Source organism: Bidens hawaiensis, unplaced genomic scaffold (genome assembly GCF_021521415.1).
Source record: "Bidens hawaiensis isolate Kalapana, Puna unplaced genomic scaffold, B.hawaiensis_p1.1 tig00026238_1, whole genome shotgun sequence".
NCBI lineage: Eukaryota > Viridiplantae > Streptophyta > Magnoliopsida > Asterales > Asteraceae > Bidens > Bidens hawaiensis.
The window spans coordinates 177,181-197,659 of NW_027494230.1; the positions used below are offsets into that span (position 1 = coordinate 177,181).

The 20,479-nt window shown below is 37.4% G+C and overlaps 3 protein-coding genes across 3 annotated transcripts; all 3 read left to right on the top strand.

Moving 5' to 3' along the window:
* Positions 1 to 3,288: 3,288 nt before the first annotated feature.
* LOC143573210 (E3 ubiquitin-protein ligase CHIP-like) lies at positions 3,289 to 7,570 on the top strand. The gene is made up of 8 exons (XM_077058149.1): positions 3,289 to 3,503; positions 3,598 to 3,665; positions 4,166 to 4,229; positions 5,275 to 5,346; positions 6,043 to 6,176; positions 6,342 to 6,486; positions 6,551 to 6,661; positions 7,266 to 7,570. Exons 1-8 carry the CDS (start codon positions 3,393 to 3,395, stop codon positions 7,389 to 7,391), a joined length of 831 nt encoding a protein of 276 aa, XP_076914264.1. The 5' UTR covers positions 3,289 to 3,392; the 3' UTR covers positions 7,392 to 7,570.
* A 1,545-nt stretch (positions 7,571 to 9,115) lies between these two features.
* LOC143573240 (putative DEAD-box ATP-dependent RNA helicase 29) lies at positions 9,116 to 15,514 on the top strand. The gene is made up of 10 exons (XM_077058170.1): positions 9,116 to 9,219; positions 11,368 to 12,971; positions 13,506 to 13,610; positions 14,034 to 14,079; positions 14,335 to 14,408; positions 14,561 to 14,616; positions 14,782 to 14,863; positions 14,933 to 14,989; positions 15,067 to 15,208; positions 15,309 to 15,514. Exons 2-10 carry the CDS (start codon positions 11,388 to 11,390, stop codon positions 15,509 to 15,511), a joined length of 2,349 nt encoding a protein of 782 aa, XP_076914285.1. The 5' UTR covers positions 9,116 to 9,219; positions 11,368 to 11,387; the 3' UTR covers positions 15,512 to 15,514.
* A 1,899-nt stretch (positions 15,515 to 17,413) lies between these two features.
* Positions 17,414 to 19,899, top strand: LOC143573226 (uncharacterized). The gene is made up of 4 exons (XM_077058159.1): positions 17,414 to 17,537; positions 18,456 to 18,958; positions 19,524 to 19,586; positions 19,663 to 19,899. Exons 1-4 carry the CDS (start codon positions 17,414 to 17,416, stop codon positions 19,897 to 19,899), a joined length of 927 nt encoding a protein of 308 aa, XP_076914274.1.
* Positions 19,900 to 20,479: the final 580 nt, after the last annotated feature.

The following is a 20,479-nucleotide window of genomic DNA, read 5'->3' on the forward strand; positions in this document are numbered from 1 at the left end:
TTATAAGCAGAAAGTGACAACAACTGACCTGTATCTCTCATTCTTCTCTCGCGATCAAATTCAAACTTATCTCTAATCATAGAATCACCCTGCTGCCTATTTCTCCCAAAACCATGATTCTGGTTCTGCTTTCGATATTCAACCAAGTTTTAGTAAATTTACACACAACTTACAAGGTTATCAAAAATATGAGCTGTGAGCATCAAGTACCTTTGTTTCATCAGCATGAGGTGGCCTTCTTCTGCAAAACATAATAAATCAACGAATTTAAATGCTCGATCTAACAATAATCAAATAAACAACAAACACAGATTCCTTAATTAGTATGAATTCAACCTGTAAGGCGAAAAGTCTCGGTCGTCATCTTCAGCAGAATCATAACTTGCACGTTCTTGACCGTGCTTTTTGGAGTAACCTTCATCCCAGTATAACTTCTCCCAATTCTCTCTAAGTTCTTGATAAAGCTCCATGTACTTTTTGCACCAGAGTTCTTGCTCCTTTAATCAAGCATCAAAAACATAATACAATCATTCTCAATTGCCCTAATTACCAAGGAGTGTACATGAAACGAGCCAAGCTGCTCTGTAGCTACTCGAGATCGGCTCGTTAAAAACTCAAATCGAGCCAAGATTAAACAAGTTAGAGCTGTTATCAAGGCTCATTTGACAAGCTCAAGCCAGCATAGGGGTGCAAAAAACCGAGCCATTCATGAGCTCCTCGAGATCAGATGGATAAAAAACTCAAACGAGCCAAATTCGGGCCTCAAACATAGTTGTCAATAGCGAATAGCGGTAAATAGCGACAGGCCACCTATATGCTACGTAGCGAAGAGTGGCAAATAGCGACCGCTATTTCAAATTTAGCGATAAAGGAGTATAAATTTTTTTAGCAAATAATTAGGTTTTATATTCACAAAATAAGCTTTTACGGTGGAACTTGTGGAAGGTGCAACTGTTTGGTCGATAAGCAAGCCTAAAAAATAAGTATCTAAAGCTTTTTATATTAAAAAATAAAATAAAATAAACTAAAAAAACCCCTAAATACCGCTATAATCACGTTAAATGACCGATATTTAGTATATAGCGACCTATAGCCGCATAGCTACGTAGCGCGCTATAGCGCCCGCAATCACTGATATTGACACTATGGCCTCAAATAAAGCCCACTTATTTATCTAGCCCAAGCTCGAGCCTTGTGTATTTCTAAGCTTTACCTCTTTGGGACTTCTATGTAAATTTCACAATTCGCATTACACTGCCCAGCATTGGCTTATTTAAGGTACTACAAGAGCTCAAGCTGAGCTCAAAAGCTTGAAACGAGCCGAGCTCTAGCCTAGTCCAGCTCTGCTCGATTGCACCCCTAAATTCCTTTGAAACCCTAGTTCAGATAACACAAAATCAAAGTAATTGGATTCACAATTAATATAAACAACAATTAAAGAATATAAAATTAATAAACTAACGGAGTCCTTGAGGACAAGGCGAGTGCGACGCATGAACTGGTCACGGAGCTGTTTACGGCGTCTGTTCGGAATATTATCGCGAGGTATCACGAACCGCTCTCTCGGCGGCACGTTTTCGCCGATTTCGTGCATTTCGCCGTCAATGGCCCACCATTCGGACTTGTCGTCGGGTTTCCGCAAGGCGGCGGGTCTGGATTTGGAGCGTCTACGCGTTGGAGATGGGGCGGCGGAGAGATGTCGTGTTGGTTGTAGTTGGACGGTGGTTAGGTGGAGATGTCTCCGGCACCGGCGTGCTAGTGAAAGCATTTGAGTGGAGGCTTTAGTGGCGGCACGATGTTGTGTGACGGAAGGCTGCAACCAGGAAGTGTGTGAGTTGAGTTAGCCGGTGACAAAATAAGATATACGGCTAGCAATAGAGATGAAAAAAAAACAAAAAAATTATAAGACCATCTATGAACTAGTAGCTTTTTACTCTCAATCCTATGTGTTCTAGGCTAACTAAAGATAAATTAACTGGTTAAAGCATTAAGTTCTTACTGTCATGTGACATGCAGTGAGGCTTTAACTAACATATCATGTAACCTTATGGATCACCCACGATACGTTGGTTAAAAACTAAAAAATTTGACCAATTGTTATAGGTGGACCTCATTCACCATTTGGTGAAAATGGCGCTAACAAGCTACCACCCCATCCCTCAGCTTCCCCGTTGCTTTGCGTGACGTGGTGTTAGGACATTGGTAAGCACATGTTCGCCTTGGCTCCCTAGCTAACTCACGACCGGTGGTCTAACCAAGCAACTATAACTTATTTACCTCCAACATTAAAAACATCATGCATTTATCGATTTACGTATCATTATCAGTTGTCCAAGTTATTGATGCGCTTGTAGAAAGGAAAAATATTAGCATGATTTAAATAATAAAAAAAGAGCATAAAAGTTGAACACGCGTTATTCTTGTTGTGGGCATGTAGATGTTTGTGGGGTATGCACTCCAATGGGGAAAAGTCGAAAATTTGTTTGTGGGACAGATAATTAGTGTGTGCAAGACAATTCAAATCCTAATTATTTGAAATTCTAATTTGAAATATCCGAGAATTCGGATTTGAACATACTTTAAGAAAAATGGATAATTCAAATATTTGAGATGTTTTTTATAATAAAGTTTTTAAATACCAAATATTAATAATTAATTAAGTTTTTTTATAATAAAGTTTTTAAAACAACAACAACAATCATACCCATCATATCCCACAAATAACTAAAGTTATCTGTAGCAAGGTTTAATGAGGGTGGGATGTATACAGACCTTGCCTCTATCTCTAAGGATAGAGATGTTGCTTCCAGTGAGACCCCAGCTCAAAAATAAGTAAATAAACAAACAAAAAAAAATAAGATAAAATAAAAGAAAACAGTAGTGTTGAAATACTATACTAGAAACAATATACTAATGGTAACATTTAAGCAACGTTTATAATATACAGACTAAATAATAAAAATAATAATATGATAAAAAATACTATGATAAAAATAATAACCATAAATAGAAAATTAAAATAATAATAACGAAAATAATATAATAAAAAGTTATAACAAGAAATAGCCCCTCCTCCGACGGATCCTTAACCTTAATTCTACGTCTCTAGGAAGTCTTATCCTGAACCATGTCCTCAGATATGTGCAAATCTAGCAAATCAATCGAGTCAAACACCATATATATTTATTTATTTCCACGTCATATGTCCTCTAAAATAATTTTTTTTATTAAAAAATACATTTCATTACAAAGGTCCTAACACACACACACAGAGACTATTGTGTCGATCTAGAACCATCATCTCTCTCGCCTGCCATCGCCTGCCACCGAGTTTTTAACAAACAGGAAACAAAGCATTCGCGTAATAATAATAATAATAATAATAATCGGCGATGGCGAAGGGTGTGAATTCAGCAGCGGAGCAAGCAGAACAACTCAAGCAAAACGGAAACCTTTATTTCAAGAAGAATAGGTTAGGTGCTGCCATCGATGCTTACACCGAGGTATTTCATTTCATTTTATTTTATTTTTTTTTTATATTTTTATTTCATGCTCATAAGGTGTTCGACGAAATGCCGATTTGTTTGATTTTGATAGGCGATCACGCTGTGCCCTAATGTTCCGGTTTACTGGACCAATCGTGCGTTATGCCACCGTAAACGCAAGTATGTACCCTCTGATTTTGTCATTTAGGGTTTGAACTAAGACACAGTTGACAGTTAAATCTTTGCTTCATATTGCAAAATTGGATTGAATATTGTAGGCAAATTGTAAATAAATAATCCCACCTTTTGTGCATCGGCCGATAATAATCCCAACTTTAAACATCACCACCAACGGTCCAACCTTTTAGCTATTTTTGTCTCAATGGCCCCTGTTAAAAAACACTTAGCGTCGTTAAGTTTTTTCCGAGTTTCAAACTTATCTCGAAACGGTATCATTCTCGAAACTTATCTCGACTGATGTAAATCAGTTAGAAACTCGAAAAAAACTTAACGACGTTAGGTGTTTTTAACGGAGGACCATTGAGACAAAAATAGCTGAAAGGTCGGACCGTTGGTAGTGATTTTTAAAGTTGGGATTATTATCGGCCGATACACAGAAGGTGGGATTATTTGTTTCCAATTTCCCAATATTGTATGTAATTATTTGTGTTGGTGTATAGTGAATGGGCAAGAGTTGAAGAGGACTCGCGGAGGGCGGTTAAGCTTGATCCTAAATCTGTCAAGGTGTATATTAACAGATTATTTTGTTATATTGTATAGATACACTATTCACCTGTTGAGCTTCATAGTTCATATTGCTGTTCATTGTGCGAATTATAACTTTTTGCTTCTATTACGGGGTGTGATTGACTGATTGATTGATATGTCGAGTGTTGATAATTTCATACCGTTTATTTTTTTTACACGTGTTGATCATTGTGGGAAATGCGAGTGTTGATAAATGATAATCTTTTCTGTACACCTCTGTTAATACAAATCGTTATAATACAAGATATGATAGTCATGTTGCGGTATAAATGGAGCATAAAATAGATATAACTCTATTTGCATGTTAATATCTCATTATCAGCATTGACAGTTTAGATATCTTGGTTTTTCATGTGAACCATAGGTTGATGTTAACTATTTGCATATTAACTCTATTTTAGCTTCTATTACTGGGTGTGATTGATTGATTGGTTGATATATCAAGTGTTGATAATTTCATACCGTTTATTTTTTTAGACGTATTGATCATTGTGGGAAATGTGAGTGTTGAATGTTGATAAATGATAATCTTTTCTGTACACCTCTGTTAATACAAATCGGTATAATACAAGATATGATAATCATGTTGCAGTATAAATGGAGCATAAAATAGATATAACTCTATTTGCATATTAATATCTCATTATCAGCATTGACAGTTTAGATATCTTGGCTTTTCATGTGAACCATAGGTGCATCAATCCCGGTGATTCTTGGGAAACATTGCATCTGATTTGTTAGGTTTTGATAAAAAATCCTAGCTTGGATGCTGTTTGCTGTGACAGTTTTCTCTCTCTTTCATGCGCAGCATGGCTTAATCGTTCTTTATCCTTACCTATGATATCTTATTATGTGATATTGTAAATCTTATAGGCAATATAATGTTTTTTAAGATTGCATTTCCCTCAAAAGCGCATGCTAGCTTACATCATCCTAAATCAGCTGAATGTACATTAATTGCAAATATAACCAGAGCGGACTACCTTAAATGATATGACGTGGGCCTCTTTTATATCTGCAGGGACATTACATGCTAGGGCTTGCACTACTACAAAGGGAACAATATAATGAAGGAATTAAAGCGCTTGAAAGGGTATGCATCTTACTTTCAGTTTTGCGATCTCTTAAGATTAAACTGCAAAAAACAATGTTGTGTTCTTTCGATGGTTGAAATTATATGTTTTTATCCGAATGGTTTATGTGGTTAATCAAGATGGCATGATTGTGGACTCTAATTAATGAATACTCTGATGTGGAAAGTTAGGATTTATTTAAAATTTTAAGAGATACCCGTCAATCTTCTGCTTGTTTATTGAAGTATAATCACAGTGTGGCTATATAAGGCGTTTCAATTAATATAGTAATAGGTCAAAATGATAATTTTTGGTCTGGGTCATAATGAGTTGGTTGGCTTGTACCGGCAAACTTTCTGTTCAATTTTTGAACTTTTTAATAACTGGTTTGTATTAAAATTTGCTTACAGAATATATATACTTTTATTTACAGTAATAGTACAACTTGTAAAAAAACCAGTTTAGTAATTTGTATACATTACACTATGCTTACAACCTGCTTTCCTTTTAGTTTGACCAGTAGAGATGAACCATGACCCAAATTGACCCATTCATAATGGTCAAGTTTGCCATCGCCATCACTTGTATGAGTAATTGTTCTCAAATTTTCTATGTGTAAGCAAGGAGCAATTTTCTATAATTGTATGCGCATTTTAGGAGAATAATATTGGATAAAACATGTTTACCAATTGTAATAGGCTTATGAGACCATGCAGGCTTTGGACCTTGGTAGAGGTGCACACCCTCATAGTTATATGGTGGAGGAGATATGGCAGGAGCTTGCAGGTGCAAAATATAAGGAATGGCAGCGTGATTCAACTAAACGAGCTTCGGATTTGCAAAAACTTGAGTATGTTTCTTCTTAAATTGTTCCCATCTGGCGGTTGAATTTATAGGTGTCAAAACAGGCTGGGCCAGTTTGGGTTCACTAACAAAACAATTTATTTTCTTCATTTTTTGAAATATTTCACGGTCCATTAGAGTTTAACCCATTATCTGTTGTTACGTGCCACAGAAAGTCGTGTGAGATGGCTCTTAAAGAAAATTATTTGCATAACATCAGCCAAGATGAAGATGGTATTACGGATTCAACTTCAGAACAACTAGCAGCTCTGAAATTAGTATTCAGCAAAGCTGCAGAAGCCGACAAGCCAACAGATGTAAGTTTTTCTGTTTTCTTTTTGAATTCAAGTTTCCTTCTTAGTGGCACATCTGTAATTTCAGGTGCCAGATTATCTTTGCTGCAAAATAACACTCGATATATTTCGTGACCCCGTCATTACTCCAAGCGGTTTAACTTATGAAAGAGCCATCATTCTTGATCATCTAGAGAAGGTATTATTGCTTTACGCGGCATTAGTATAATAGTTAAGAGAAGGTTGCACAAATGGTCCCTGTAGTTTAACCATATTGCAAGTTTGGTTTCCAGATTTTAGTAAATGCAAGCTTATTACAAAAATATGTAAGACAGACAGGCGGTTGCATGTTTAGTCTCCACTCTTAATCTTGGTTAGTTTTTAACGGAAAAGTGATTTCGTGTGTCACTTGTGTGAGGGTAATTGCGTCTTTTCAAGTTTGGAACCATGATAGAATACTATTCAAACTCAAGAACTCCTAATGTTAACTTCATCACATTTGATTATGCATTGAACCTTCAGTTTTGCACTGATCGAATGTGATGAAGTCAAGTATAATCATTAATTAGAGTCCAAATTTGAAAAGGCACAATTATCCTCACATTATGACACCAGACATCAATTTTTTGTTAAAAACTAACCAGGATTAACGGTGGAGAACGTGCAGCCCTCTCACAAATGTTTGGACTAAGTTTGCAAGTTTTAATATCTGGGGACCATACTTGCAATATGGTCAAACTACAGGGACCATTTGTGCATAGTATAACTTTTTTGAAACTTACATTAAACCGAGGCTGTTGCAGGTGGGGAAGTTTGATCCAATCACTCGTGAAGATCTTCACCCGTCGCAACTAGTACCGAATTTGGCAATTAAAGAAGCAGTAGAAGCATACTTGGAAAAACATGGATGGGCATATAAGATGGAATGAAATATATTGTGGTGGTAAATACGTTAACTAGAGATTGATGTTTTTGCACCCTAAAACTCTGGTGGTGCATTCATATGTTGTACAGTTTCATCTATGCCTTTGTTCTTTTGGTATGTGGTACATTTGACTTTTGTGCTTGTACAGTTGAGTGGCAAAACTTGGTACACAAGTCTTTTTTTTTTACCCAAACGGTTTATTGCTTATTTATCAAAATAACTTGAATTAAAATTACAAATGGGCATGCTTTAATAATCAGCAGCCATTTTTTATATCCAAAGTTTTGTAGGAACAGTCCTTAATGGCCTGATGTGCTCCTGTGCTAAAACCGCAGGGATGTTAATAGGCATAGTGCTACATCTATTACCTAACCGTCACCAAGTATTATAAAGGTCCGTGTGACTAGAGAGAGATGTTCATGGCAATGATGACGGTTAATGGCCGGAGACGGTGGCTGCTAGAGACCGTCGAAGGAGAGAAAAAACCATGTGCGTGTTGTATATTTTGGAGATCTAGTTGAGAGATGAAGATGCCTGGCAACAGAAAAACATATTCACTACTCTCTTTTGTCGAGAGAGATGGAGAAACGACATGTAACAACACGATGACCTAGGACATAACACATGTAAAGTCGAAGTAGACAGTTGAACAGAGGTGGTAACAAAAGCGCGTGTCAAAAGCCAAGTGGCTTGTCTTATATATACAATTAGTGAACAGTGGTTTTTTGTGAGACAACCGTCATCTAGTTTTTTAATATATGTATAATGCAATTACTAATCTAATACGCCCAGCAGGTGAAAAGACGTAACAACGTGAAGCCTGGAACTACAAATATTAAAGCAGTAGAACAAACTCTTTGATCAAAGTACTAGCAAACCGAGGACATATAATGAACATGGAGTAACTAAGCAAAAATAACATTTTTTTATGAAACAATGGATTAACTACAAACCAAGTAATTTGTAACTATATAAAGTCAGCACAGACTTAGGTGTTGTTTGTTTTTCAGAGGTATATTATTTGCAGTCTGCGGACTATATATGTACACAAAGTGACAGACATCTGTAGAAGAAGAGGTTGACAAAACCTCTACGGCCTGCAAGAAGAAGATTGCTTATTTTTTAACGTCTGTAGACTACTAAAATAAACTGGTATTGGTGTACGAATGGTGGTAGTGGGTGGTGATGGTGGACTATGGTAGTGGTAGCGGTCGGTGGTGGTGGTGGACGATGTTGGTAGACGGTGGTGGTAGGTGATGGACGGTGGAAGGTGGTGGTGGTGATGGACGGTGGAAGGTGGTGGTGGCGGATGGTGGGTGCTGGGTTGTGGTGGTGAATGGAGGACGGTGGCGGCGGCGTACGGTCGATGGTGTTGGTGGTGGTGGTGGACAATAGATGTTGGTAGGTGGTGATGTTTAGCCATCTGCAGACATTAGAAGATCTTAGAAGTGGCGAGTCAAGTCTGCAACAAGAACAGTTCATGTAGACATTTTTTAATGAAACGTTTTAAAAAAAACAAGCAGTGTTCAAATGACAATGCCTGTTCGACACAAACAAAAGAACCCGTGCATACATTTTTTAGAAAAACAAACGACACCTTAAAAAAAACGTCTGCCACGTCAGAAGCAGACGATGCGGGCATGAATTTAGTGGGTCAAATAAATAAACGAATAGAAATAGCCCAAGCTCAAATTAACCGGGTTCAACCCAATCTAGGGTTTCAACTCTACAAGTCAAGTCGGGTCGGTTCAAACCTTCACGGGTTAACCTCTGCAAATCTATTTGAAGACAAATCAGTCCGCCGCACAGATATTATTGCTGCCGTTGCTGTTGTTGTGCTTCTTCCTTCCTATAAGGTATTGTATTGTATTGTATTGGCATGTATTATTTACCTAGGTACTAATAATAAGTCGATTAATGTGTTAGTAATTGCAGAAACAACCTCTTATTTTGTTCTTAGTTTTGTAAACCCTAAGTTTGAATGTCAAATTATGCATTTGTTTGGCCATTTTGATATAATTTTGTGAATGATTTAACCTAATCTGTTGCATAAACCAAACTATAACTTTCAATTAGGCGTGTGAATGAGCTGAGCCAAGCCGGAGCTCGCCTAGGCTCAAGCTTGGCTTCTGTTAACTTACGAGAGCTCGAGGCTTGTGAGTCGTATTATCAAGCTCGATTTCAGCTTGTTTATTGTTTATTAACTTATTTCTATATGCATAATTGTATATTTTTTAAATATATGACATTGTATATTTTTTAAAGTTTCTATTATCATAATTTTGTGTATAATACAAATATTTGTATAGTGTTTTTTTAATAAAATTTATATAAATAATAGGCTTTATATTCTTATAGCTCGTAAGTCGCCTCGCGCGCAAGCTTTATTATTCTCATAGCTCGTAAGTCGCCTCGCGCGCAAGCTTTATTATTCTCATAGCTCGTAAGTCGCCTCGCGCGCAAGCTTTATTATTCTCATAGCTCGTAAGTCGCCTCGCGCGCAAGCTTTATTATTCTCAGCTCGTAAGTCGCCTCGCGCGCAAGCTTTATTATTCTCATAGCTCGTAAGTCGCCTCGCGCGCAAGCTTTATTATTCTCATAGCTCGCAAGTCGCCTCGCGCGCAAGCTTTATTATTCTCATAGCTCGTAAGTCGCCTCGCGCGCAAGCTTTATTATTCTTATAGCTCGTAAGTCGCCTCGCGCGTAAGCTTTATTATTCTTATAGCTCGTAAGTCGCCTCGCGCGCAAGCTTTATTATTCTCATAGCTCGTAAGTCGCCTCGCGCGCAAGCTTTATTATTCTCATAGCTCGTAAGTCGCCTCGCGCGCAAGCTTTATTATTCTTAAAGCTCGTAAGTCGCCTCGCGCGCAAGCTTTATTATTCTCAGCTCGTAAGTCGCCTCGCGCGCAAGCTTTATTATTCTCATAGCTCGTAAGTCGCCTCGCGCGCAAGCTTTATTATTCTCATAGCTCGTAAGTCGCCTCGCGCGCAAGCTTTATTATTCTTATAGCTCGTAAGTCGCCTCGCGCGCAAGCTTTATCATCATATTATAGCTCGTAAGTCGCCTCGCGCGCAAGCTTTATTATTTTTATAGCTCGTAAGCTGCCTCGCGCGCAAGTTATGTTACATTATTATCGTGACGCGCACTCTATCTTTTATCAGGCCCCGCGCCACTATTGTTATGATGCGTGCTATATCTTATTCATGCTAGGGCACCATCATTATCATAAGGACCACAACATGTCACCATCATGAAGAAAACCTCCCAAAACTCAAAGACAATAAAGACAAGGCCGAAGAAAATGGAAAAAACCGCCTCATGTCCTAACACACCTCATAAAGTCCAGCGCTCCACCTAAACGCTTGCGCGCCTAGGAGCAACACTGGACTTGGGGGGCTTGTAGGGGTATGGTACTAAACCCGGTTTTACGACCCTAAATTTATTATGTTTGGCTTATTTTATTATATGGACTAATACAATGTTATTGGGCTGAGGGGGTTTTGTGGAGGTAACCCTAACTAGGCTAGGCCCATTAGGGTACCATGATGGTGGCCATGAGGCTCTCTATATAAGGAGGTCTCCACCTCCTTATTAAGGGGTCATGCTCAATAAGAGCCACCACCATATTTTTGTGTCTGTAAACAAGAGATCCTTGAGATTTCTTAGCAGTCACCTCCACACCCTCAAAAGGCCATTGCAGATCTTAAGCAACTGGAGAAGAAGATCAAGACGTGGTTCGTTCATCTCGACATCCGTGGAAACATCGTCACGGATCAGGTCAGATTCATTTCATGTTTCGACTGGCTTGTTTACACTCATGAGCCAACTCGAGGTTGATAAGTGAAGCTCAGGCTCGGTCTCGTTTATCAAACAAAATTATTTTAAGGTTTGAGTTCGGTTAAGCTCGGGTCAATTGGAACTTTTCAACCAGCTGATATCGAGTAGCACCCCTACTTTTATTTACTTTTAATCTTGAAAGTTTATTTTTTTTATGTAGGGATGGGTCATCTTGTAAGTTCTGTAACGGAGTTGAAGAAGAAAGAGAAGGTAGCTAAAAAGGCAAAATCTGGTGGGTTTGAATCGTTAAATTTAAGCTCAAATGTGTTCAATGGCATCAAACGTAAAGGGTATAGAGTACCAACACCCATACAACGTAAAACGATGCCTATTATTCTCTCTGGCGCTGATGTGGTGGCAATGGCAAGGACAGGGTCCGGTAAAACCGCAGCTTTTTTGATTCCCATGCTCGAGAAGCTGCAGCAGCATGTCTCTCAGTCTGGTGTCAGAGCTCTAATCTTGTCACCTACTCGTGATCTTGCTCTTCAGACACATAAGTTTACCCAAGAACTTGGCAAATTTACCGACCTTCGTGTTAGTTTATTAGTTGGTGGTGATAGCATGGAAAGTCAGTTTGAAGAATTGGCACAGAGTCCGGATATCATAATTGCAACTCCGGGCAGGCTAATGCATCATCTGGAAGAGGTGGACGATATGTCATTGCGATCAGTTGAATATGTGGTTTTTGATGAAGCCGACAGTCTCTTTAGCATGGGGTTCGCCGAACAGTTGCACCGAATTCTTATGCAGTTAGGTGAGAATAGGCAGACGCTGCTCTTTAGTGCAACATTACCTAGTGCGCTTGCCGAGTTTGCCAAAGCAGGTCTACGGGACCCGCAGCTTGTGCGTCTTGACTTGGAGACCAAAATTAGTCCCGACCTAAAACTCACCTTTTTCACCTTAAGGCAGGAAGAAAAGTTAGCAGCTTTACTGTATTTGATTAGGGATCATATCGGACCTGAAGAGCAGTCGATAGTATTTGTCTCTACAAAACATCATGTTCAGTTTCTTGGTCATCTGATGAAAGAAGAAGACATAGAGCATTCTGTTTGTTATGGTGATATGGATCAAGTTGATCGCAATAAAAATGTCTCACTGTTTATATCAAGGGAGAAAAAGATTTTAATTGTGACCGATGTTGCAGCTAGAGGGATTGACATTCCATTGCTTGACAATGTTATAAATTGGGATTTTCCTTGTAAACCAAAGCTTTTTGTGCATCGGGTGGGTAGGGCTGCGAGAGCTGGTCGGACCGGTACCGCATTTTCTTTTGTGACATCTGAAGACATGCCTTATCTTCTTGATCTACATCTTTTTCTTTCTAGACCAATTAGGCCTGCACCGACTGAGGAAGAGGTTTTGCGTGATATGAAGGAGGTTATGTCGGATATTGATCTGGCAATGGCCAATGGTGAAACCGTGTTTGGGCGTTTTCCCCAAACAGCCATTGATCTTATTGCAGATAGAGTTCATGAAACAGTTGATTCGTCTACAGAATTGGACTGCTTGTTGAGGCCTTGTGAACGAGCATTCCGCTTGTACACCAAAACAAAAGAGAAGCCTTCCAGGGAATCTGCTAAAAGAGCTAAAAATTTGCCTCGTGAGGGGTTGCACCCAATGTTTATCAAAGTACTGGAGGGCAATGAGTTGTCTGCATTAGCATTTTCCAAGAGCTTAAAAGCATACAGAGTAAAGCAAACTGTCCTGGAATCTGAAGGTCATGCTGCCAAAGCAAAGCATCTGCAGGTAATAGTTTTTATATTTGTCTATACTTGTTCTTGATGGTGTTCTGATTAGTGTAGTTTGAATCAGTTTGCATTATTATATGAATATTTGTTATGTGTCTGTTTGCATTGTGTTTCATGCGCCCTGTGCCGCTTCACTAAGAGCATGCATACTGCTGTATGTACAATAGGACTATTAATCTTCTGCCTATGTCACGTTCTACAATCACCTTTTAATGCTCTAATGGAAAAGGAAATGAAGGTTAAGTGATGACTTGTTGCCTTTGCTGCTTCTGAGGAAAAATGTTTTTTCCATGTTTACTCTTTCTTATTGCCTTGCGTTCCTCTCTATGTTTAAAGACGGTTGTATGCTTCCAAGTTTTGGTTTCTTAAAATGATGTTGCTAAACACATTGTTTTGTTTGCAAACACGAGCTTTATCTGAAGAAGAAATAATCACATCCTTTAAACTAGTTATTGATTATTTTAAAATATGAAGACGAGAACGAAGTGTGTTTTTGTTTTATCTCTATTCTTATTTTGTTGTGTTGTTTCAGGGACCTGCTGGGCAATGGGTTGATGTTATGAAGATGAAACGAGCTGTTCATGAGAGGATCATTAATAAAGTAAACCAGCAGCAGTCTAGCAATCGTTTAAAAGAGGTGAAGTCAGATCTTGCATTTTTTAGCTAATCATGCGTTTGTACCAGTGATTGATTACATGTTATTTCGTTTCCTGTATGAGGTGCATTTTTTTTTTCTAATTGTCCAAATACACAGATACCAATGTCATTACTTAATGATGTATCCTGACTTCAAAATAACATAATTCAGCCTGAATAGTCTAGGATTATTTATTTTTATAGTGTGACTTGTAGCGTCTCTCTCGTACCCTATTAAAAGAGTTATGTAAGTGGACTTTTCACGTGTAATATCAAAGTCTATATATAGAGCCCCTATGCAACCCAATACACACTTACCTTTATGGTTCAACTATACGACGCGATTGGTTTTCTAAAAGCACATTAACCTGGATCTTTTTTCACTTCATTTAGCTGACACGTGAAATGGCTATATGCTTTGCAGGAAGTTGAACCTACAGATGATACTTCAACAGGCAAGGGAAAGAAAGGTTTGTTATTTAACTGACACCTAAGTCGTTTGCTAGATGCATTCACTATCATATCTATGTTATACTTGAGAAATCAAATATTTGATGGATGCTTTAAATTTCAAAAGCGTCTGTGGTCTGTTAAGCAAGTGTAGATTTTGTTGTACTTGCTTTTGAAGGAAATGGGAACTTTAGTATGGCTTTATGATAAAGGCTGCTAATATTCCTTTATGTATTACGTATCTGTAGTTCATCATTAATATGAAATTCTTGCAGTTTCTGGTAGTAGAAGGAAGGCACAGTGCTTCAAGGATGAGGAGTTTTTTATAAGTTCAGTGCCAACAAATCAAGTAGGTTATCATTCTCTTAAAAATTAATATCAACACTTTCGATGTATACGCTACTCTGTTATCTATGAATTTGCTTTCCAACTATCAATTTCCTGGCACCGGTGTGCTCTATTTTATTGTTTGATTTTTATATATCTTCTTCTTGGTGTCAGCATTTTGAGGCAGGCCTTTCCGTCAGAAATAATCAAGGCGGCTTTGCTTCCAACAGGTATACTTTTATATGCTAATTGCTTATGCCATTAGTTGGCTCTTGGATTTTTTTGGTTTTTGATTCTAATTTGCCAAAGGTGCTTCTAAAGTAAAAGCACGGGTCTCATACGCATGTTGCATATTATCAAAGTTGAGGCATTGACTTGTATTGATCAATGATCAGGTTGGATTCAGCTGTTCTCGATCTAGCTGCAGATGATAGTGGGGGATTGCAAAAGCAGAAGTCTGCATATCATTGGGATAAGGTTGGTTTTTCAATTGTAATTCTTTACTTCACATAATATCTCAACGTCTTTCATTTTTTCTGATGACAGAGGAGTAAAAAGTATGTTAAATTGAACAATGGAGACCGCATCACCGCTAGTGGGAAGGTACATTATTTACATCCATCTATCAAATTGTCTTTTCTTTAACCTATATGAAGCAGCCACTGATATACTGTATACAGATAGTAACGGAGAGCGGTTCAAAAGCAAAGGCAAATAAAACCGGATTATATAAACGATGGAAGGAAAAATCTCACACTAAGATATCTTTCCAAGGAACAAACAATGAAGGTGGTAGTGCTGTGGAATCTACAAGTCTCAGAGGTATGATCATCTAATCTTGTATTATGAATTTTAAAGGCGGTTTTCGGTTTTCTCATTCATTTGTTTTTTACTGTTATTAATGAAGTTGTGGTTTTAGCAGGAGGACGCAGAGGGTTCAGAGGTGGGAATAAGGGCCGTCCGGTTCCTAACGCTCATGTGCGTTCAGAGGTGAAAAATTTCGAGCAAGTTCGGAAAGATAGGCAGACGAAGGCAACGAAAGCGGCGCTGATGAAGAATAACTCCAAGAAGAAGGGGAACAAGTTTGGGAAAAATGGTGGTAAAAGGGGAAAGGGAAGGAAATAAAGATGCTAATTCCAAGATTTTGACAATTGTGGGAGATTTTTGTTACATGATATTTGTTTTTTTATATTGTTTTATAAGTATTATTATTACACAATCGTTGTGGCTAATATTACACCATCTAAAACTTAGCAAGAATGCCTACGTCTCCAAAAGAAATTTAAATTTTAAAATGAGTGACCCGTTTATTTCACATTTGTCTTAAAAAGTTTTACCAATGTTTTAGAACCGGATTAGACAACAAACCGAATGTCTTACTGGTTCACTGGTAAGATGGGCAAACTGGATTTAAAAACCAATTGTATTATACATAATCTATTAAAATAATTATTTTGAATCATTCTTGTGTGAAGGTTTTAGAAACTAGTAACAGTGTAACATTATACAACAAGCCAGATGTCATATTGATGCATTGGTAATTTGGTAGGACTGGTCATATTGTAAGGCGATAACACTATGGGTAAGGTTAAAATGAAAACTCATTTGAGTTATGAAAACCCGTGAAAACCCTATGTAACATCGTTTTTTTTTTGTTATATGTAATATATGTTGTAACATTAAATACAAAACATCGAAACATCAAAAAAAATATTTTGCTATTTTTTAACATTTTTTTACTAATTTTTATATATGTTTTCAGGAGAGAGAAAAAATTATATTTATATTTATATTTATATTTTTTATTCACTTTAATTGTGGACCACAAAATTTAAACATTAATTAAAAACATGTTGTTGAGAATGGGTTTCTAGAGTTTTCACAACTCAAGTGGGTTTTCATTTTATACTTAGCCATAACACTATAAACAATATATAAAACTATATAAACTAATTGTTAGTATAGAAAAGCATAAGCAATATGCTATAGTTTAATTGTTAAGGTATGTATATGATAAAACGGAAAATCCTCAAAATGTCATATAATGGGGAGAGATTTTATTTTTGTCCCCTTAAATAAAAGTTTCCAGAAATATCCTCTATAAACACATTTTTGACGATGTGTTAGGTCTCAAAGCGTCTTTCACGACCTATTTGGCCACCAAACGCGTCTTTCACGACTTGTTAGCCTGCAACGCGCGTCTTTCACGACATGTTTGACATATTTTTTTTTAATATTACATTATTATAATTAATTTAATACATATTTGTTATTTCTTTATAACTTGTAATATATAAATTTATATATAATTTTAAACATGTCATTGAGACGTGTTTATTTTTTCTACATGTCATAAATTTTACTTAAAACCGAGTGCCAAATTGATATCGAAATGTTCAATAAAATTTGACCAGTCTCATGTTAAGTAAAATTTATGCCAACACGTAGATAAAAATAAATAAGTTTCAACTGTATATTTGGATCTTTATAAAACTTTATGCATTACAAGTTATTAAAAATCCAAAGTAAAGTTAATGATAATAATGTAATTAAAAAAACAATTATTAGGGCTAAGTTGCTAACTTGTCGTGAAAGACGCGTCAGAGTCTAACAAGTCGTGAAAGATGCGTTAAGGCCTAACACGTCGTCAAAGACGTGTTTGCAGAAAATATTTCTGAAAACTTTTATTTAAGGGGATAAAAATGATTTCTCTTTCCGTTAACGAGACATCTTAGAAATTTTCCCATAATAAAATTGCTAAGATATGTATAAAAAAAAGTTAAAATTGAGCAAGTAATAATAAAACAAATATAAGAAAATAAAACATTGATTCTATCTCTCTCTCTAAAGTCTAAAACCAAACCAGAGTGTTTTGCGGCGGCAGCGTCATCGCCGTGAGTAGTTCGTTTTTAGCAAGATTGGCTTTGCTGTTTAAAAGGGGGTTGCGACGCAGCTTGTTGCCCGTTTGCCTGCCACTTTATTGTAATCGTTTTATAGTAAATTATATAAAACTTCCATTATTAATTAATGGCACTTGCCCTTCCTTTGGCGGTTGCTCATCCTGCTGCTGCCGCTGACAATCAAAGTCAAACACCGCCTCCTGTTTTCAAATGGCGGTTGCTTTTATCTTATGACGGCACTCGATTTTCCGGTGGTTATCTCTTTCCTTATTAATTACTTTATATACGTTTTTAATTATTTTTATATATTTCCTGAACCCTAAGTTCAACTCAAGCTCATGTAGTAAATTAAACGAGTCAAAGCTCAGCTCAAGCTCGGCTGTGTAATGTGAAATTGATACATAAAGTTCCAAAAGAGTTAAAACTTAAAAATACGGCCTAAACAAGCGTGAGATCGGGCTCAATTACTAAACGAGCTTTATTTGAGGCTCGGGCTTGGCTCAAGTTCGGGCTGTTTCAAGCTTTTTATCGATCCGATATATGGTGGCTCGCGAGGGGCTCGGGCTTCTTTGCACCCTACTTGATGATGACTGTGCTCTATGTTATAAACTTCATGTCATTTGTAGCTGCTAATTTAATATTTAATGCAATTTTGAATACCCGTTTTAGGCTTATTGCTGTTTATAGGGGTGTATACGAGCTGAGTCTGAGCTTTGCCAGGCCTGCAAAGAACACAAGCTCGGCTCATGTTTTATTTATTAATTAATTTATATATATTTTTAATTATTAGATTTATTTTTAATTATAATTTTATCTATAACATAATATATATTATTAAGTTACTTTTGTGATAGTTTTATGCATAACATTAATTATTAAATATTATTAAGTTACTTTTGTGATAGTTTTATGCATAACATTAATTATTAAATAAATATATACTAAATAAAAGATATACAAATAACAGGCTCGTGAACTAGCTCGAGCTCGATAAGTAAAGCCTGGGCTCGGGCTCGTTTCCTGAGCAAGCTTATTTTTAGGCTTGAGTTCATTGAAGCTCGGCTCAATTCGAGTTTTCTTGCGAGTGGCCTGCGTTTGCACCCCTAACTGCTTCTAGGATCTAATGACAAGGGTATGATGAGAAACTAAACTAATTTTTGATGATTTAGGCTGGCAGTATCAGCCGTCAACGCCAACCTTACAAGGCGCCTTGGAACAAGCCTTAACTCGTGTTACAAAACTAGACCGTAAGGACCTGTGTTTAGTTGGCGCAAGCAGGACCGACACGGGAGTTCATGCCCTTGGTCAGGTGGCACACTTTGTTACGCCTTTCGGTTATAACGAACTGCAGGATATGCACGCTGCACTCAACGGTCTTCTTCCTCCTGACGTTCGGGTCAGAGAAGTCAGCCCTGCACTGCCTGAGTTTCATGCTCGGTTTTCAGTCACTGGAAAGATTTATCGGTACATGATTTATAATGATACTGTCATGGACCCGTTCCATCGTCTGTACGCTTATCATAATCTTTCCAAGCTCAATATTTGTGTCATGAGGGAAGCGGCCAAGTATTTTGTAGGGAGACATGATTTCTCAGCTTTTGCGAATGCACAACGCAATGACCGTGTCGTTAGCTCGGTCAAGAGTATATCCCGAATGGATATAATTGAAAAGGTATGCATTTGTTTTCATGAAATTCTAAATACTTGTAGGGGTGCAAACGAGACGAGCCGAGCCGCTTGGGAGCTACTCAAGATCGGATCGATAAAAAGCTCTAAATTAGCTGAGTTTTTTCGAGCTCGAGCCTCAAATAAAGGCCATTTATTATCAAGATCGATCTCAAGCCTTGCATGGGAAGCTCGTTTAGGCTTGTCGACCCTTGTGTATTTTTAAGTTTTGCCTCTTTTGGACTTCTATGTATTAATTTCACATTGCAAAGTCGAGCTCGAGCCGAATTTTGGCTCATTTAAGTGACTACAGAGCTCATGCCGAGCTTAGACTCGTTTAAGGTTTTTCTCAAAAATATATAAATATAATAATAAAATGTATCTAAAGTTTAAATTGATAAATAATAAAAGAGCCAAGCTTTAGAAAACACGGTTCATGAGCCGTGCTTTAGAAAAAGAGCTCGAGCTCTCGTAAGTCAAAACAAGCCAAGCTGAGCCTAGTCGAGATTGGGCGCGGCTCGGCTCGTTTGCACCCCTAGTCATACTTGGATGGCTGAATTTTTGTTTTATAGGGACCCATTTTGCATGTTGAAGTTGAAGGCTCGGGTTTTATGTATAGGCAAGTCCGAAACATGGTACATCAACGCCCTTTGTGAATCTATACTAATTATCCAAATATATATATTCCCACAACTTTAGTATGTTTTATAGGTCGCGCTATTGCTACAAATCGGGAAGGAGGCGCTCCCACCAGAAATTGTTCCAAAAATTTTGGCAACACGTGATCGCAAGGAGCTTGCAAAGGTCGCTCTGGTTGCCCCGCCTCATGGTCTTTGTCTTGTCCAAGTCATGTATAATGAGGAACATCTTCGACTTCCCGAAGATGGACCTGCAACTAGTTTTGGTAGGCATCATACCATTAGCAAATGTAAGCTGCAGTATTATTAAAGTTTTTACCAACACCTTTTAAGCATTCATGCTCGTTTAAGAGTCGAGTTGACCGCCCATTTGTCTTGCATATTGATTTTTGTTGCTATCATACGACGAAGAATTTCACTATAGATGAATTTTAATACATGAGAATCTTCTCTTGGGTTTGGTGAACATTACAACAATAAGAACACCACTCGAGTGGCACTCGGCTTGTTTACACCGTTAAATAGGTGTATATACAATTGTGTTTAGCAACTACAACCATTTACAAGATTGTGAAATTACCACATAAGAATATTATTACACATGATCACTTCATAGTTCATAGTATCATTATTATGATTTCGAATTCGATTCTTTCCGTGTGCTTCTTGAATACAATCAGATATCTAACTACCATTTGGTAAGTTTCACTATAACATCTCAAACACATTCTAAACACTTGATGAGCTGCCACCGAGGAGAGACGATAACATCAACAACTTTACTGACTTATCATGCGATGTATTCGACGCGATAGAATGTTGTATTTGAGTAGATTGTAGATTAGGGCAGCTATCCAACCATCTATTGAGATGGAAAAAAGAGACTCACA